This window comes from Rana temporaria, chromosome 2 (assembly GCF_905171775.1).
Source record: "Rana temporaria chromosome 2, aRanTem1.1, whole genome shotgun sequence".
Classification (NCBI taxonomy): Eukaryota; Metazoa; Chordata; class Amphibia; order Anura; family Ranidae; genus Rana; species Rana temporaria.
The window spans coordinates 182,478,965-182,497,875 of NC_053490.1; the positions used below are offsets into that span (position 1 = coordinate 182,478,965).

The window sequence follows — 18,911 nt, forward strand, 5'->3', positions numbered from 1 at the left end:
ATTTAAAAGGGACAAAGGCCAAATTTAAGGTGAAAGAACAACCGGTGGAGGGTTTTTGTCACTGGTGTGCATGTACACTTTGTTTTGATTTTAGGTTATCATTTTGGGATAAATTGTGTGATTACAGTGCTACACCTATTTGGTTTGAAAGGTTGATACACATGTGAGCTATGGTATAGGTGTTGGCAGATGTAATTGATTGAGTGGATGTTTGGATTCACATTGATTATTGAAATACCAGTGCAGAGGGAAGTTTAAGTACTAAACCAAAATTGTGGTACTGGTAACATCAGAATTGCTGCACTAAATGGCAAAGAAGTTTAAATTATAAATATCCAAAGACAAATTACCTCGGATACAAACTGATCAGTATTAAACAATTAAATAGTGCTATATAATATATTGCATATACTGGTATTGATACTGTTATAGCAACAAACTCAATGGCACTGGAAGGCCGTGCAGACTATTCAAATTACTGTCATGCAATGTTCTGATAAATGTGAAAAGAATGAGGAGGAGAACTATTACAGCCAAAACAGCCAACAGTGCCAGAGGGAGGATCATTCTCTAGACCATGGGTGCTCAATCCGTGGCCCTCCAGCTGTTGCAAATCCCATCATGCCTCTGCCTTTGGTTGTCAGGCTTGTAACTTTCAGCGGCCTGCAATGTCTCATGGGACTTGTAGTTCTGCAACATATGGAGGACCACAGGTTGAGCACCCGGCTCTAGACCTTTGAAAGCATCAGTTCCAGCTTGTATGGCTGACCACTAATTACCAGAAAGACACATTTTTTTTTATTAATTTGGTCATACTGAGAAAGCTCAAATATTTTTGCTGTAATACATTTAAAATAGCAAATCTGGTGACCATTAACATGGCGATCCTACCTAAACTCCTCTATCTTTTTGAGACCCTTCCTATCCCTATCCCAGCCGCGCACTTTAGATCCCTTCAGGGCGACTTACTCAGGTTTTTTTGGAATTACAAGAGACACAGGCCAAGGCGTTCTTGCCTTTCCCAACATAGCCAAGTACTACCTGGCAGCTCAGTTGCGCTCGGTGGCTTCTTGGTGTACCCTTCACGCATACAATAGATGGATGCAAATTGAGAAGCTGTGGCTGGCTCCCACCCACCCCAACTCCATGCTGTGGAGTACAGATGTGCCTCTTGGTAGGTCCCAACTACTAGGGCCGATGGCGCTCTTACGGACGTTATGGCGATGCGCCAAATTGACATATTCGCTCACCTCCGCCGCCTCCTTGGTCACCTCCTTTCTATTTACTCCCAATGTCCCAGATAGCCTGACCTCGCAGATGTCCCACTTTTGGATGAGTAAGGCCTTGTTTCGGTACGGTAAATTGGTGGATACTAGAACCAGACTCCTGAAGTCCTTTCAGGATCTGAAAGATGCCTTCGATTTACCTAGACAGGCTTTCTTTAGCTACCTTCGAATTCGCCATTTTGCGCAGTCTCTGGCGCCAAATTTACAATTTCCCCCCCCTAACCGAGTTCGAGAAAATCTGCTTAGAGGGTTCGTCCCCTAGGGGTATGATATCGCGCACCTACCAAATCCTGGTTATGGATATGTCACCAATTGGCCCTCGGCATGCTTATATGCGCAAGTGGGAGCAGGCCCTGGGTGAAGATGTACCCTTAAAGACGTGGCAAATAATATAGTCACAGGCTCCTAGGAGTTCTATTTGTACACTTTACCAAGAAAACAAATACAAAATTTGACTTCATTGGTATCAAACTCCTGACCTGCTCCATTCCATATACCCCTGGGGACGTTGTATCATACCTATTGGGCTTGCCCCCTCATTGTTCCCTACTGGCAGACGATTCACTCTCTTCTCCACTCCATCTTCGGCACTTGGGTGCCATTCGACCCTAAATTGTTCCTCTTAGGTCTTCCTCCCGCTTCTTTTTCTAAAACTTCGAAAAAACTCCTGGCCCAGGTACTAACAGCCGGGAGATGCCTGGTAGCCCTGAAATGGAAAAGGAAGGATGTTAAGTGGATGGAATATATGACAGCCTCCCTGAATAATTCCCTTGATAATCACAACGAAATATGGGAACTGTGGGACAAACTGGAAGCCCCTAATGCCGGCTGATGCATGGTTGGCACCCCCAGACGGCGCGGAAGCCCTGTGTCAGGTGGTTTCCATCTCTTCTTCCCTCCAACCTCCTCTGCTCTTCCCCCTCCTACTTCTTGGCTCTTTCTAGCTTTTCTTTGCCCTTTTTCCTGCTAACATTATTGATATGTTCCTCTACTAAGTCAAACATACCGTAGTGGTAATATTGGAGCCTTGTTGTTAATCTCATTGCCCGGTTCTGAGCATCCTCGGCTTAATGCGTATTTGTTTTCTATACATCAGCCCTGTCTACTATTTCATTCCACATTGTATCTGGATTGGCTCACCTGATGCTCACCACTTTTTACAAAGAGTGCTTTTTATTTTTATTTTATTTTTGTATTTTATCTGTATATTTTGTTGTTTTTTTCCTGTTGGAAAATTTGCAAACTCAATAAAAATTGTCAGTTTTCAAAAAAAAAAAAGAATAGCAAATATATTTTAATAAATGTTTTTTGTTTTTGCCTTATAGGATTTTTGCAAGCATGTAGAGCACTTATGATCACATCCATTTGTCTGGGATTCTTTGGGACCATATGTGCATTTGCTGGCATGAAATGTACAAGAATTGGTGGGAATAACTACATGAAAGCTAAAATTGTCTGCTTAGCAGGAATCCTTTCGATACTTTCAGGTAAGATCCATTCTAGTGTGCAATTCTACAGGAGGGAGGGATAAATAAGAATTCAACCCAAAATCTGTGTTCCCACGATTAACGGGCCCTAATTTTATTTGAAATAGGCAGTTATTACAAACCAACAGACTCACATAGCTTTCCCTCTCCTCTGACACCCATCATAAGCCATCCACATTTTACCTCTGGGACTCACAGATACAGTGTTCAGATCCTGGGCTGCTTTTGAGCTTTCAAACTCCTGAGCTCTTAGAAGTGGAAGAACATTAAAGATGTACACTCATTTTTCATGACTCAGAATTTGGGAATTAGGAGAACCCAACAAGTCACATTTTTTCTCTGATCACTGCCCAGTCTGTTTTTCAAAGACAGCTTACTCCATTTCAGGACCCTGCTGCCCACAGTTAAAATGGATGCAGCCAGACTCAAAGGAGAGAGATTTCTGCAGCAGATTTGACAAATACAGAATCACAGTATATATAGAATAATATGCAAAGTGGTTGGAGGGAAGCTTCAGAATGGCAAAGATGTTTTTATTACAAATTATGTGAGAAGACTGCAGTTCCTCTTTAAGAAGATCTCACATATTTAGCCAAAGGGGAAAGCAACCCGAAGTCCACATTTATGAATAGTCAACAGGACAAAATTCTATTCTTCAGTCATAAAGTCTCAATCAGTGTCACAGTTTAACCTGCAGCTTGCTGCTTGTAAAATTCTTACCTCTTTGCTGCATTAGTTCTGCTTGACCTGTGGTTCTACTCACATGTGCTGCTGCCTTCTGTGTTCACCTATGGGCTTCACCTGCGATACTGGGAATTAATTTCCCTTTGCACTCTATCACTTCACTCACTGGTCCGCTTCCTCACCTGCTTATATATATATAATATATTCTGTCTATGACTTCTCATGTACCAACCCGGCTTCATCTACCGTTTTTGACTCCACACCCTGGGAAACCCAGAGTTGGTCTTCTACAAGGGCTCACTACCATAAGAACCTTACAGTTTGCTCAGGTCATAAGCTCCTCGGAGGCACCATAGCCTCTACATGAACAACTTCAGTGTTTGGTGCAGAGAGTTTTACAGCACGCCTATCAAGAACGGATCATAAAATGTTTACAGGAAATGTCCTCCCATTTAGACCAGCTGCAAGTGGCCACCTCATCTTCTTCTACTGTTCCTACTCCTGCTCTGGTTCCTGCTGCTCCAGTCCCCACTGTTCCTCCTGTATTGGATGGTTCCTTAAAACTCCAGCTGCCTTTGCCCCTTCACTTTTCTGGTCCAAAAGCAAGTTGAGGCTTCATCAACCAGTGTTCAATCCATTTTAAACTAGTGGCCCACCATTATCCTAACTGGCCACTCCAAGAAGGCATATCGGATATCAGTTCTTGCCAGTGATGCCCTGGCCTGAGCCTCGCCACTGTGGGAGTACCAAGCTCCTACAATTTCCAATCTTACCACCTTCTTGGAAGCTCTCCATAGACCTTTGTGTGCCAGGCAGGGCCACATCTGCTGCCGGAGCACTTCTTGACTGTTGGGCAATATGTGGTTCAGTTTTGCACCGTGGCCTCGGAATTTGTGTGCAATAATGAGGCCCTTACTGTAGCGTTTTGGCAGGGCTTAGCAGATCATATTAGAGATGAATTAGCTGTCAGGACCATACCATCCACCCTGGATGACTTAGTTGCCCTTATCGTCCAAGTCGATGTCCGCTTCCAGAAATGAGATTTGGAGAGGACGACTTCTCCACATCACCCTAGGTTATTTAGCACATGTGTTTCAGAAAGCTCTTGAGCAACCCACTTCAGCTACTATTTTGGCATCAGAAGAACCCATGCAATTAGGGCAAACATGACTCACACCACAAAAGCGATCTTGTTGCCTGAAACTTGGCCTATGCCTTTACTGCAGGGCCAATGGTCACGTAATAACCACTTCCCTACTGAGGTATAGTAATGACGGCTGCAGGAACCCTCTGTCCCTCCGGGCCGCCGTCATATGACGTATTTGGCTTCCTGGTTCTCTAGGGGGCGCACCGCATCACTCGCAAGCCGAATGCGTGTGTCCGGCAGCCGAGGTGTCCGCCGGGCACCCGCAATTGCCTGTCACACAGCAGGGACGTGGATCTGTGTGTGTAAACATGTCCTGTCAGGTAAAAGAAGACTGATGGTGTGTTCCCAGTACAGAGGAACACTGATCGGTCTCCTCCCCTTGTGAGTCCCCTTCCCCTACAGTTAGAATCACTCCCTAAGTAACACAAGTAACCCCTTGATCACCCCTAGGGTTAACCCATTCCCTGCCAGTGACATTTACATAGTAATCAGTGCATTTTTATAGCGCTGATCGCTGTATAAATGTGAACGGTCCTAAAATAGTGTCAAAAGTGTCCGATATGTCCGCTGCAATGTCACAGTCATGATAAAAATCGCCGATATTACTAGTAAAAAAAATAACAATAAAAATGCCATAAATCTATCCCCTATTTTGTAGGCGCTATAACTTTTGCGTTTTTTTTTTACCAAAAATATGTTGAAGAATACATATCGGCCTAAACTGAGGAAGTAGGTGGCACTGGTGGGTACTGATAGGTGGCACTGGTGGGCACAGATGAGGCAGCCGCGGCTCTGTGTGAGGGACCGATGACAGAAGCAGGTGATACCAATTGCCAATCTTCTGTTTACATCACATGATCAGCTCTCATTGGCTGACAGCTGATCACATGGTAACGGGCCGGGATCGACCCCTTACTCCGAACTGTGATCAGCCGGGTCTCATAGACTTGGTGATCACAGAGCGTGCCACGCATGACCCGCAGGGACATGCAGACAGGGCATGCTCGGGAGAACATCTATGGACGCAATTAAGGCCTACGCTGTAGCCATCTTTTGGCTATAGCATGGGTGGCAAGAAGTTAAGAGCACTAAGTGCCACTTTTGTCTGCTGCTTTGTTCCTCTGCTTTCAGCATGAATTGCTTCTGACAGAATTTCCTGACAACAAAAGAAAAATGGTGACGAGGGAGGGATCTCCAGCTGATTAGTCTTAACTCTGTTCCTGTGTGCTGTGTGGAGGGGGTGTGTCCCTTCCCTCCAATCAGCTCTCAGAGCTCTCCTCACTGAGCTCTGCAGAGTGTAACTTCAGCTCTCTGCCCAGTTTTTTTCTGAACTCTCAGACAAGCTTTATATGTCTGGACTTTTAACAGATGTAGAAAATAAATGGCTACAGATAGATAGGTACAACTTATGTAGGAGGATTTATTTAATCTCTATGTATCACCTGAGGTCAATTACTTCACTGGGTATATGGAAGGGTTTACAGACACTGGATTTTGCAATGCATCTGTTTGGCTAACTGAAGTAAACAACAGCTTCATTGGCTTAAAGCGGAGGTTCACCCTAAAACAATTATATACCATCCCATCCAGCATACTGCCGACATGTACAGTATGCTGTTTTTTTATTTATTTTTTCGCTGTACTTACCGTTTAATCGTTCATTTTCTTTTCTTCCTCCCGCGGGGAATAGGCGTTCCTATGAAGAGGCGTAGATGATTGACGTGCGGCTAAGGCGCGTCACGCGTTCCGAAAATAGCCGAACTAGGCTGCGCAGTCATCTCCTAGTCTGTGCGCAGGCGCCGTATAGCGCCGCGAAGAGCCGAGTCCTAGTCCGGCTATTTTCGGAACGCGTGACACGCCTTAGCCGCACGTCAATCATCTACGCCTCTTCATAGGAACGCCTATTCCCCGTGGGAGGAAGAAAAGAAAATGAACTATATAACGGTATGTACAGCGATAAAAAATAAAATAAAAAATACCAGCATACTATAGCTGACGCAAGTATGCTGCATGTAATGGTACATAGATGTTTTTTAGGGTGAACCTCCGCTTTAAGTGAACATCCTTTAATAAATCACTTTAATAAAAAGTGAATTTTATTCAACAAGGTGAAGCTGTGTTGTGAATCTAAATTATGGTCCAGATAATTTAGAAAAATAAAAAATTCCAGCATGAACAGCCTCTACTCTTTTAGTCAATAAATTCCAGGGCTGGTAACTCTCTAAATGCTCCCTTCCAGGCTCTAGTGTCACTATTCTCATGTGTTTCAGGTACTTGCTCCTTGGCTGGTTGCTCTCTGTATGCTCATAAGACCACTTCTGAATACTTTGACCCTACCATTGTAACCGCAAAGTAAGTTCTGTTTTCTGGCATAAAATAGAAATAGATAAAACAATAAGTGACCAGTGCTGATACTTGTACTTATACAGTATATTCTGTATTTACAGTTGTGCTCATAAGTTTACATACCCTGGCAGAATTTATGATTTCTTGGCAATTTTTTTTAGAGAATATGAAGGATAACACAAAAACCTTTCTTTCACTCATGTTAGGGTTTGGCTGAAGCCATTTATTATCAATCAACTGTGGTTACTCTTGTTAAATCGTAATGAGAAAATAAACTACCCAAATGACCCTGATTAAAAGTTTACATACCCCAGTTCTCAATACTGTGTATTGCCCCTTTTAATATTAATGATAGCTTGAAGTCTTTTGTGGCATTTGTGAATGAGGCTCTTTATTTTCTCAGATGGTAAAGCTGCCCATTCCTCTTGGCAAAAAGCCTCCAGCTCCTGTAAATTCTTGGGTTGTCTTGCATGAACTGCACATTTTGAGATCTCCCCAGAGTGGCTCAATAATATTGAGGTCAGGAGACTGAGATGACCACTTCAGAACCTTCACTTTATTCTGCTGTAGCCAATGACAGGTCAACTTGGCCTTGTGTTTTGGATCATTGTCATGTTGGAATGCCCAAGTACGTCCCATGCGCAGCTTCCTGGCTGATGAATGCAAATATTCCTCCAGTATTTTTTGATAACATACTGCATTCATCTTGCCATCAATTTTGACCAAATTTCCTGTGCCTTTGTAGCTCACACATCCCCAAAACATCAACGATCCACCTCGGTGTTTCACAGTAGGAAACATCATAGGCCTTGTTGATGCCTCTCCAAATGTAGCATTTATGGTTGTGGCCAAAAAGGTAAATTTTGGTCTCATCACTCCATAGTAATAGCCATAGTAATGGCTTTTTTCTGGCGACTCGATCATGCAGCCCATCTTTCTTCAAGTGCCTCCTTATTGTGCATCTTGAAACTGCCACACACACACACATGTTTTCAGAGAGTCCTGTATTTCACCTGAAGTTATTTGTGGGGTTTTCTTTGCATCCCAAACAATTTTCCTGGCAGTTGTGGCTGAAATATTACTTGGTCTACATGACCGTAGTTTGGTTTTAACAGAACCCCTCATTTCCACTTCTTGATTAGAGTTTAAACACTGCTGATTGGCATTCTCAATTCCTTGGATATCTTTTTTATATCCCTTTCCTGTTTTGTACAGTTCAACTACCTTTTCCCGCAGATCCTTTGACAGTTCTTTTGCTTTCCTCATGACTCAGAATCCAGAAACGGATGAAAGATGCAAGGGTCTGTCATGAGTCCAGAAACTCATTGACCTTTTTATACACACACACACACACTAATTACATGCAGACAGATCACAGATGAGGATGGTTACCTTTAATAGCCATTCAACCCCCTTTGTGTCAACTTGTGTTTTTGTGTTATCATTCATATTCTCTGAAAAATGGCCAAGAAATCATAAATTTTTGCCAGGGTATGTAAACATATGAGCACAACTGTATATGTCAATATTAAAGGAATCTTGTAGTGAGAAAAGAGGATGAAAGCTACTATCATTGACATCCTTCTGAAAATGCTAGTTGCCAGGCTAATAATTTCAGACCTGAAAATAACATGTAAAAAGTGAAGGTCACTGATCCAAAACAAGCATGTAGCAAGTGAAGTCACAATTATGCCAGAACTCCTAACCTGCATACTTGTTCTGGGATAGTGACTTGGATGTATTGAAGCCACTGACGTTGAATTGTTATTGTTACCTTTCTAAAGAAACTCAGCTTTATTACCTTCAATCATTCAGTCATCTGCAAATTGCTTTTATTTTAAAATTCCTCTGCAGATAATCAAAGCTGAGGTGCTTTACAGGCGCTATATCGCTAAAACAAGCGCCTGCAAAGCGGCTCTCCTGTCACTCCAGTGTGAAAGCCTGAATATTTTATTGTGTTTTCATAAAGCATAACAGAGGTCATAAGAATAATACCATTCACATTAGTACAATACAATGAAAATAATAAAATGCAAAAAAGCAGTTATAACTATGCTTCTCTCATGAAGTATATAGAACCAAATGTAAGGAGTATTCCTTAGTGTAACATTTCAGTTATCATAACAATTTAGTGATGTTGTTCTAGCTATCATCAATAACAATCATATATAATCAAGATAGGAGAATATAAAAGGTAATACTTAGTTATAGGGGTGCAACGGATCGTCACCGATCCGTGATCCGAACAGGCCACCCCGTTCGGATCGGCACACCCCGCGATCCGCGGAGCGCTCCGGAGCCTAGGCCTAGGAAAGTCCCCGGCTTCGGCCTAGCTCCGGAGCGGCGGCCAGTCTGCTGCCAGAGCCCAGCGTGACACGCCTCCCCGGGGAGGCGTGTCACGCTGTGCACTGGGCTCTGGCAAGCCGACATGGAGAGGGAATATTAGCAGAGAAGCACTGGTGTGAGAGGAGGGGGGGGGGGAAGAGCACATTTCAGGGGTGGATTAAAGAGGAAGCAGGTGAGGCTGTTTGGGACTTGTTAAAAGTACAATCCTGATGTTTTTACAGAAAATTATATATATATATATATATATATATATATATATATATAGCTGTAAAAACATCAAGATTGTACTTTTAACAAGTCCCAAACAGCCTCACCTGCTTCCTCTTTAATCCACCCCTGAAATGTATGTGTGTATATATATATATATATATATATATATATATATATATATATATATATATATATATATATATATATATATACACACACACACACATTTTTTTTTTTGGACCAATGAAAACACCTTTTTTTTTTTTTTGCGCTGACCCGAAAATGATCCGATCCGTGACTCCTGATCCGAGGATCGATCCGATCCGTGAGTTTTTTGATCCGTTGCACCCCTACTTAGTTATAGGGAAAATAGAAGAAGATATCGTTTGCTCGATATAGCGGGTCAAAATAGCCTAAAATAGGAGAAATTAATGAACTTTTCCAGGGCCAAGTTCCTGCTAATTGGCTTGGCGATGTCTGGAGATTAAGTTATAGTCCTAACTATTTCAGATGACACTTGTTTTGATTGGTTAAACTTGTATAACCAAAGTAAAACTAAACCAGTTTGAGGAATGACAGAGCGGAGAATGAGGAATATTTCCAGAGAGGATATTTATAGGGCAAACTCCCTCATAGAGACAACAATGTTTTATCAAAACCCAGAGGTAGGAAATGCCTAAACCACGGTCTCCACAAGGCTTCATATTTGGATATATTGTCAAGAAAGATTGCTTCCGTTTCTGCATGAATCATGGATTGAGTAATCCCGTTTTTGACTGATAAAATACATAGTGAGTCAGATTTCTATGCTGTCGCAATAGTCTGCTTTGCTGCTGTGGTTACGAAGAGCATTAGTTTAAATTGACCATGTGAGAGTGTGGGGTTTACTGTTCAGGAGTGATGTAAGCCCGAGGGATTTCACACTGGAGCAGTGTGCTTGCGGGAAGTAAAAAAAAGTCCTGCAAGCAGCATCTTTGCAACACTTTAGGAGCAGTGTATACAATTCAATGGGCAGCGGTGCCGAAGTGAGCAGGGGCTTTTAACCCCTTTTCAGCCGCTAGCGGGGGTTAAAAGCACCGGGCTAGCGGCCGAAAAGAGTCGGTAAAGTATCGCTAAAAATAGCGCCGTTTTGCCGCCAACGCCCCCAAGTGCCCTAAGTAAAAATCTACTCCTGTAGTAACTCACCCTCACAAATAAGTATTGAAGCCAGGCAACAAGCATCTTAAAAGGAAATCAAAAATGGCAGCCCACATATTACTGATAGTACAGATTTCCTTTAATGTATACCTTTACCAAGTCAGAGGAAGCCCTGTAGCTGATGCTACATACAGTTTATACAATGCTCCCAATCAGTGTATCTGTGAAGCCAATAGTTTGTTTGAACCAGCTTGGTTTAAAGAAACATGAAGTTAGGCTATAATGACATGTCCTATTTACGTCTTCTTGCAGGTATGAGCTGGGGACAGCTCTGTTTATTGGTTGGGCTGGATCTGTCCTTTGCCTAGTTGGAGGATTGATTTTTTGCTGTACATTTCCATTTGAAAATGTTACCCAAAGGTATGATCTAAAAGTTTATTCAATAAAATAATACACAGTGTAGCACCTGCAGAAATGACCCTGAATGTATTCTATACTTACTAATCTGGCTTCAGTAAAAGTATGTCTGACTAATTTCTATGGGTCACTGCACTCTCTACTGTGAGCTTTGTTGCTTGCACTAGTTAATAAATGGGCTTTAATTGTATATGAACTTTTAAATAATGCATCCTTTTACATGAACTAGAACAGGGGTCTCCAAAGTTTTCAAACAAAGGGCCACTTTATTGCCCTTCAGACTTTAGGAGGGCCGGATTGGGGCCAGCAAGGGAAGAAAATTTCACAGGCCCGGCATCTGTGAGAACAAATATGGCCTCAGGGTTGGTGGTCAATAGGAAGAGGAGTATTCCCCCTATTAGTAGGAGGAATAGTATCTCATCATTGGTATCAATGGATAATATAGTGCCCCATTGTTGGGGTCAATGGGAGGAATAGTGCCTCATGTCAGTGGGAGGAATTGTGCCCCAAGGGCCAGATAAAGGCTAGCAAAGGGCCACATCTGGCCTCGGGCCGCAGTTTGGAGACCCCTGAACTAGAATATGATCCATGAACACTTTAAATTGTTTGTAAAGGCTTAGATTTATAAATAAACAAAAAAAAAACATGTTATACTTACCTGCTCTGTGTAGTGATTTTACACAGAATAGCCCCGATCCTCCTCTTTTTGGGTCCCCTGCCGACGCTTCTGGACCCTCTGTGCTGCTGAGTGCATACACAGCAAGCTTCTTACTCTGGAGGCACTCTCATGTATGCTCACTCCTAAGCCACCTCTGTGTCTATGGGACACACAGAGTGTGTCTCAGTCCCCCCCCTCCTCAATGGCCGTGATTAACAGCAGTGTCTCAGTCAATGAGGAGGAAGAGACCCAAGAGAGCTTATACTCTCATGCACATAACTGGATCCGGATCAGTCTCAGATGAATATAAGGGGGGGGGGCCTGAGGGGGAGCTGCACACTGAAGGTGTTTGTACCTTGATGCATAGAATGCATGAAAGTAAAAAAAAAAACAAACATTCAGTCTTTAGAACCATTATGGTTCTAAAGGCTAAAGTTTTATTTTTTACCTTAATGCACTTTCTGCATTATGGTAAAATGTCCACTGTCTGTCCCCACCCTCCCCCTCTCTAATACTTACCTGACTCCTATATCAATGGAGTACGCTGCCCAGCTTCATCCAGGGCTGCCGATAGGGGGTACCACCGGTCTTCCTGAAGGGGGCCTTGACACACAGGGGGGCCTGGACAGCAGGGGAAATTGCATGCGGACAACAGCACAGGGAGGATGATCAGTGTGTCAGAGGGGGTAGGGATAGAGGAAAGTAATGCCCTGTGTGCCTCTCCCTGTGACAGCTGAAAGCCAGCTACTGAAAGGAGAGACCACGCAAGCCTGTAGTGCTGTATAAAAAGTTGAAAAGGTTTAAAAGGTTAAAAAGCTTTATTAAAACACCAATAGTTCTACTCACACACAAGAGCATAATCAGAGCACTACAACGAGACAGATGAGTTAGTGCTGGAGCTGCGAAACTCAGAATCCAGGAGGGGAAGAGGATTGGTGGACAGCTTTCGAACTGCTGTCATACACTGACCTGGGCGGAAGAACCCCCACAAACACCTCTCTGAAGCTGCCCACAATTTGGTGGGGTCCCAGGGCATTATGGGAACTCTAGCGTGCAGGGAGACATCTATTTAACTAGTATGTGACAGGCAGGGCTTTTTTTCCAGGGGGAACTTGGGGGAACTGAGTTCCACCACCTTTGGCTCAGACCCTTTGGTGCCTAATCACCACAATCAATTGCAAACACAGAAGTCTGGTTTCTGTGTTTACAAATGACAGCTATGCACTCTGTGTGTAACCCCCCTGAACTCTGCACTCTGTATGTAATACAATCCTGGTATTTAATGCCCCATTAAGACCCTTCTACTGTTTGTGAAATATGAACGGGGTCGTGGTTGAGTTCCTGCACCTATTTTCTGAGAAAAAAAGCTCTGGTGACAGGAATAGCAAGTAAGAACCTCCCAGAGATTAGCAGAATTCAGAGGAGATTTGCATGTTTATCATCATGTGACTTGTTTTAATAAAATGATTTTCCTACATTTTGAAAAATATGCATTCCTTATTCTTAGGCGGTAAGTTGCAGATCATCATAAACAAATCATACAGTATGTATATTTTATTACAGCTTCATTTGCCCAATAATACATTCCATTTTTTTTTTTTATGCCGCGTACACACGATCGTTTTTCGGCATGAAAAAAACCAACGTTTTTAAAAACGTCATTTAAAATGATCGTGTGTGGGCTTCACATAGTTTTTCGGCTTCTGAAAAACGAAAAAAAAAAATTCCGAACATGCTGCTTTTTTTCACAGCGTTTTTTAAAATGTCGTTTTTCGTGTTGTTAAAAATGATCGTGTGTGGGCTAAAACTACGTTTTAAACCCGCGCATGCCCAGAAGCAAGTTATGAGACGGGAGCGCTCGTTCAGGTAAAACTACCATTCATAATGGAGTAAGCACATTCATCACGCTGTAACAGACAAAAAAGCGTGAATCGTCTTTTACTAACAAGGGCGAATAGAACTTCCCCTTCAGAGTGCCGTCATACGCGTTGTACGTCACCGCGCTTTGTTCATCATTTTTCAAAAACGATGGTGTGTGGGCAACATCGTTTTTAATGATGAAGTTGGAAAAACTTAGTTTTTTGGACATGCTGAAAAACAATGTTTTTTTTAATGCCGAAAAACGATCGTGTGTACGCGGCATAAGTGTTTGTATTGCATAGAGAAGATAGAAGTTTTTTTATCAATGTTATAGGCTCAATCCCCAAACTAAACAGACCAACATAAGGATCACAATTTAACCACTTCTGCCCCGGAAGAATTGGCTGCCCAATGACCGGGCCATTTTTTACGAATTGCTTTAACTGACAATTGCGCAGTCGTGCGACGTTGCACCCAAACAGAATTAACGTTCCTTTTTCCCCATAAATAGAGCTTTCTTTTGGTGGTATTTGATCACCTCTGCGGTTTTTATTTTTAGCGCTATAAACAAAAAAGAGCGACAATTTAGAAAAAAAAGCTATGTTTTTAACTATTTGCTATAATAAATACCCCCCAAAAATATATAGTTTAGGCCGATATGTATTCTTCTACATATTTTTGGTAAAAGCGTCTACAAAATAGGGGATAGTTTTATGGCATTTTTATTAGTATTTTTTTTTTTTTTTACTAGTAATGGCGGCGATCTGAAATTTTTATCATGACGTGCGGCATTGCAGCGGACACATCGGACACTTTTGACACTATTTTGGGACCATTGTCACTTATACAGCGATCAGTGCTATAAAAATACACTGATTACTGTGTAAATGACACTGGCAGTGAAGGGGTTAACCAGTAGGGGGCGAGGAAGGGGTTAAGTGTGTCCTCGGGAGTGATTCTAACTGTGAGGGGGCTGGACTAACAGTGATACTACTCCCGATCACAGGGAGCAGTAGATCACTGTCCTGTCACTAGGCAGAACAGGGAAATGCCTTGTTTACAAAGGCATGTCCCCGTTCTGACGCTCCGTGACATGATCGCGGGACACCGGCAGACATTGAGTCCCCGGGTCCCGTGGGCACAGTCACAGAGCCCATGGCGGGCGCATGTCCGCTAGGTGGCAGATTCAAAGCAACATACCTGTACGTTGCTTTGTCTACCCGTGCCAATCTGCTGACGTTTATCTACGTTAGACAGTCGGCAAGTGGTTAAAAAACGTACCAATATTTTTAGTCCAATGAGATTTCAATATTACAGTCCTATGGCTAAAACAAAGATCCTTATTCTTGCGTTAAAGCTTTGTGAATTCAGCCATGTATATTACAGTATGGTAGTTTTGGCACTTTGCTTACAAGAGACAAGATATAATGACCTGTAGTATAACTAATGGCAAAATGTTTTTTGTTTTTGTTTTAGAGAGATGGGTTAGAACACCTGTCAGATTTGTATTACTGTCTGTGCCCCCTGTTCGGGAGATTGCTCTCTCTATTTTCTGTTTACCGTTATTACCAAAAGTGAAAGAAAATCCCACATTTTGGGTTGTCCCCAGAATGGGAATAGAGGGGAAATCTTCCAATGGAGAAAAAAAAGTGTTAAAAAGTGTCTTTAGCTCTACTTTAAAGCAGAACAAAACCTAAATCCTATCCTTAAAGCTGAAAATGTCACACCTTAGATCAGGGGTGCCCAACCTTTTGAAGCGCGAGGGCCGCTTAAGCGACTTGGTAACTGGTCACGGGCTACAATCAGCGGAGCGGGTGGATGGCAGGTCCGTATCCGCTCTGCATATGCAGAGCGGACACGGACACAGCCTGATCAGTTTGGAGGTAAGACACAAGTTGGTTTACATCTGCCATTCCTTAGGAGTGAATGGAGGGTCCAATTGGGTTGGACTGACCATGTGAAAGGGGCCCATGGTTGCTTTTACACTAATGCGATGCAGTTTACCCGCACCGCTGGTGCAATGCAGTGTACCTTTGGCTTTTCTTCACTTTGCAATTGACTTCTATTATATTCTGCAGGTTTCGTGCACTTTCAGAAAGCTCACCAAACTCCCAGATAATAACAGAAGTCTCTGGCTCAGTGCAGGTAACCCGCAGGTGCACTGCTCTGCATTTGCGGATTCGTTTGAAAGCAGCCCAGTAACCACTGCAGAACAGATATTCCCATATATACACTGTGATTTTAGTAATAAACTGACCTTTAATAACAGTATTCTATTCCATCCCAGAGCAGGAGGTCGCGGGCCACATAAGAGGGCTCTGTGGGCCACATGTGGCCCCCGGGCCACTGGTTGGGCAGCCCTGCCTTAGACTGTACTTAGAACTGAGGTTGTCATGGTGCTGCACATGTGACCAGCTACAACACCAGCCACTTGAGGGCTCAAAAGTTTGTTTAGAGCTGACATGAGCACACAGACAACTGTGATAGTTTTTACTACAGGTATACTTTGAATGTAAATGTTTTGGGAAAGAATTACCTTATCTGTGGGTTTAGTTCTACTTTAAGTACATTTTGAAACAAGACAAGTTGGAGCTGTCAATAGTTGAGGTTGCGTAACCCAGTAATACAGTATGTATGTAGCACTGGGCTATTTTTTAGTCTAACTGCAAGGGCCAGTTATATTTGCAATACAAATGTCAAATTATATGATATTGGTCCCTCCAATGCACTGCTTTCTGTCACATAACTCGCCCATGGCTAGCTTGGGAAATTATTGAAATACCAATGTTAAAACTGCTTCAGCAGGCTTGAAGGCAGGCTTGAAAAAGCAATTAAGGTGAACACTCCTGCTAATAGCAATCTTCCAATTTTCCCCAAGATACTCTCCCGACAGCCTTATTTGTGAATCGAATACTGCTTTTAATCTTCTTTTACTATTTTACTGGATTTGTTGACTGTTCGCTTACCAGGGCCTAGCAAATCATCCACTTTTATTGCAGTCACACTGAAAGCTAGCCCTCTGTTAGTGTGGACTGATATTGGTTTATTCACCATAATGCAGAATTGTTAAGTCTGCTTATATCTTTATTATCCTTACATACCTTAGTTACTGCTTGGAGTCCAGAGGTTGGGCCAGGATATTTTACCACTATCTAATACTCAAAAAATAGTTTTCAAATTGACTGGCTCTTCATACTCCTCTATAATAGCTGGAACCTCACTTTATTTCCATTTTTTACATATTCATTCTTCTTGGCCCTGGTGTCACCTCTTGTTGTCTATTCATTATAAACACTGCTTGTCTGTGTTACTAGCTTAATGCCTTTCTAATGTAAGAATAGTAGTATGTTTGGCGCTTTCTTCCACAAGCTGAAACCCCCCTCCCACCTATCCATCCATTCCTTTTTCCCTTTCCTCTTCCCTTCCTCCTCATTTTCCATATTTCTTTTTTTCTTCCTCTTTCTCCTCTTTAATTAACGTGGATGGGCTTCCTTGCATTGAACAGCATGCCACCAGGCTTTTTGTTAATATTACCTTTATCTACCAAGTGATTCTAATCACACGGGTAGTAGTCACTGCATCCCCACTTATTCCTTCTCTCGAGCATCATGCATAGCCTTGGGTATGGAATGGTCTCTCTCTCTCTCTCTCTCTCTCTCTCTTAAACTAAACAGCCTACTGGCATTCCACAACTGACGTTAAAGACCCTAAAGGTCGCTATAATATTCTTGTGGGTCATCTACAGGATGTTGATGACCCAGACTCCAATTCGTTGAGGTACTCCAATCCTTTGTGGAGACTCTAATCAAATGATACACCCTCAGCTTGATAAGTCCCTGTATAACCCTGCCTTTTACAATACTTTTGTGGCTTTTGGTACTCTCCTACAATGAGCATCCCTCATTGACACATTGCGTGAATGCTACCCAGTGCAACGTAATAACAACCATTATCCTCATCCCCACAATTTATTCACAAAAACTGATCATATATTACTCCAGGTAGCCTCCATCCCTCTGCTACTACTTTAGCGGTTATAACCACTTTGTCTTCTCTGATATCCAAAACTACAGACACATTATGTACTTTGAATGGATCCCATTTGACTAATAAATCCTTCTGTTTTGATATCCAAATAGCCCTGCATGAAAATCTTTTATACAACGCATCCCAAGATGTGTCCCCTGTGACACTCTGGGGTAGCACACAAGCCTGTAATTAAGGGCACATGTATTAAAATAGCTACTCAACTCAAGCAGGTGAATTTGCCCGAGCAACAACTAGAACAAGACTTCCAGACTCATTTCCAGTCACAACCTACTTCTTACATTAAATTCCAACCGAAAATATCTCACATTGAGTTAAATCTGTTATTAGCGGAGGCTGATGAGAAATCAATTAGAAGAATCTTGATGTAAAACTTTTGGCTAACATTCTCATGCTACTCCTGAATCCTATTATTGACTCTTTGATTAAAAATGACTAGGCAGGCTTCATTCCACATTAGCATGCAGCTGACAATGTAGGTAGAGTCTTCCTTCTGGCTTACACAGTGCATTGTCGCCGGATAACAGTGTACTTTCTTTCTTTAAATGTGCAGAAAGCTTTTGATACACTGTCATGGCGATATTTGCGTTATATCCTTGAAAAGTAGGGTTTCTCACCTAATTTCTTATGAAGGATACTTTTAGTTCACAAGAAACCTCAGGCTTCCAAAAATAATATGTGGGCTATTAATCAGCTCTATTTGAGATAGCACTAGGAATGAGACAGGGTTGCCCCCTGTATCCTCTCCTCTTTGCGTTAATAGAACTTCTGGCGGTCCTTATACACACCGACCCCAATATACTGTACGTGACATTGATGTGTAAGGGGTTAGCTCAGTAGCGGGGTGTGTGATCCCTTGGATGGGTTCACCACACACTGAATTTATACAGACTGGCAGTCGAAGACGGTTGAAAACAAAAGTTCTTGGTTTATTTTTCCATCTTGCTGGAAAACAATTGCAAGCATCCAAACAGCATAAACAAAATCAAACATAAAATAAACCCTAGCCACTCTGGGCGTCTACCTTCCACACAGGAACCTATCTATGGAGTCTGACTCAGCCTAGCGCTGGGCAGACAGTGCTGGTCATACAGCACAAAACAATAGTCTTTTGATTTTTATCACACAGAAAAATCAATCCTCTCCTTACCTCCACACAAGACTTTCAGTACTGATCTCCTTCCTCACAAAGCTTCAGGATGCAGCAAATTAGTGGTAATCCTTTGGACTACTTATAGAAGCCTTAATTGCCTCATTCTGAACAGCTGAAGTTTTTCAACGGCCTC

At 42.4% G+C, this 18,911-nt stretch overlaps 1 protein-coding gene across 2 annotated transcripts in view; it reads left to right on the forward strand.

The window, feature by feature from the left end:
* Positions 1–18,911, forward strand: part of CLDN10 (claudin 10) — a 56,588-nt gene that overhangs the window by 28,951 nt on the left and 8,726 nt on the right. The window contains exons 2-4 of one of the 2 annotated variants that reach the window (XM_040336099.1): positions 2,612–2,773; positions 6,875–6,956; positions 10,956–11,063. In XM_040336099.1, coding sequence (XP_040192033.1) covers positions 2,612–2,773; positions 6,875–6,956; positions 10,956–11,063 — 352 coding nt within the window. The remainder of the gene's footprint in view (positions 1–2,611; positions 2,774–6,874; positions 6,957–10,955; positions 11,064–18,911) is intronic. The other variant, XM_040336100.1, reaches the window with a different exon arrangement.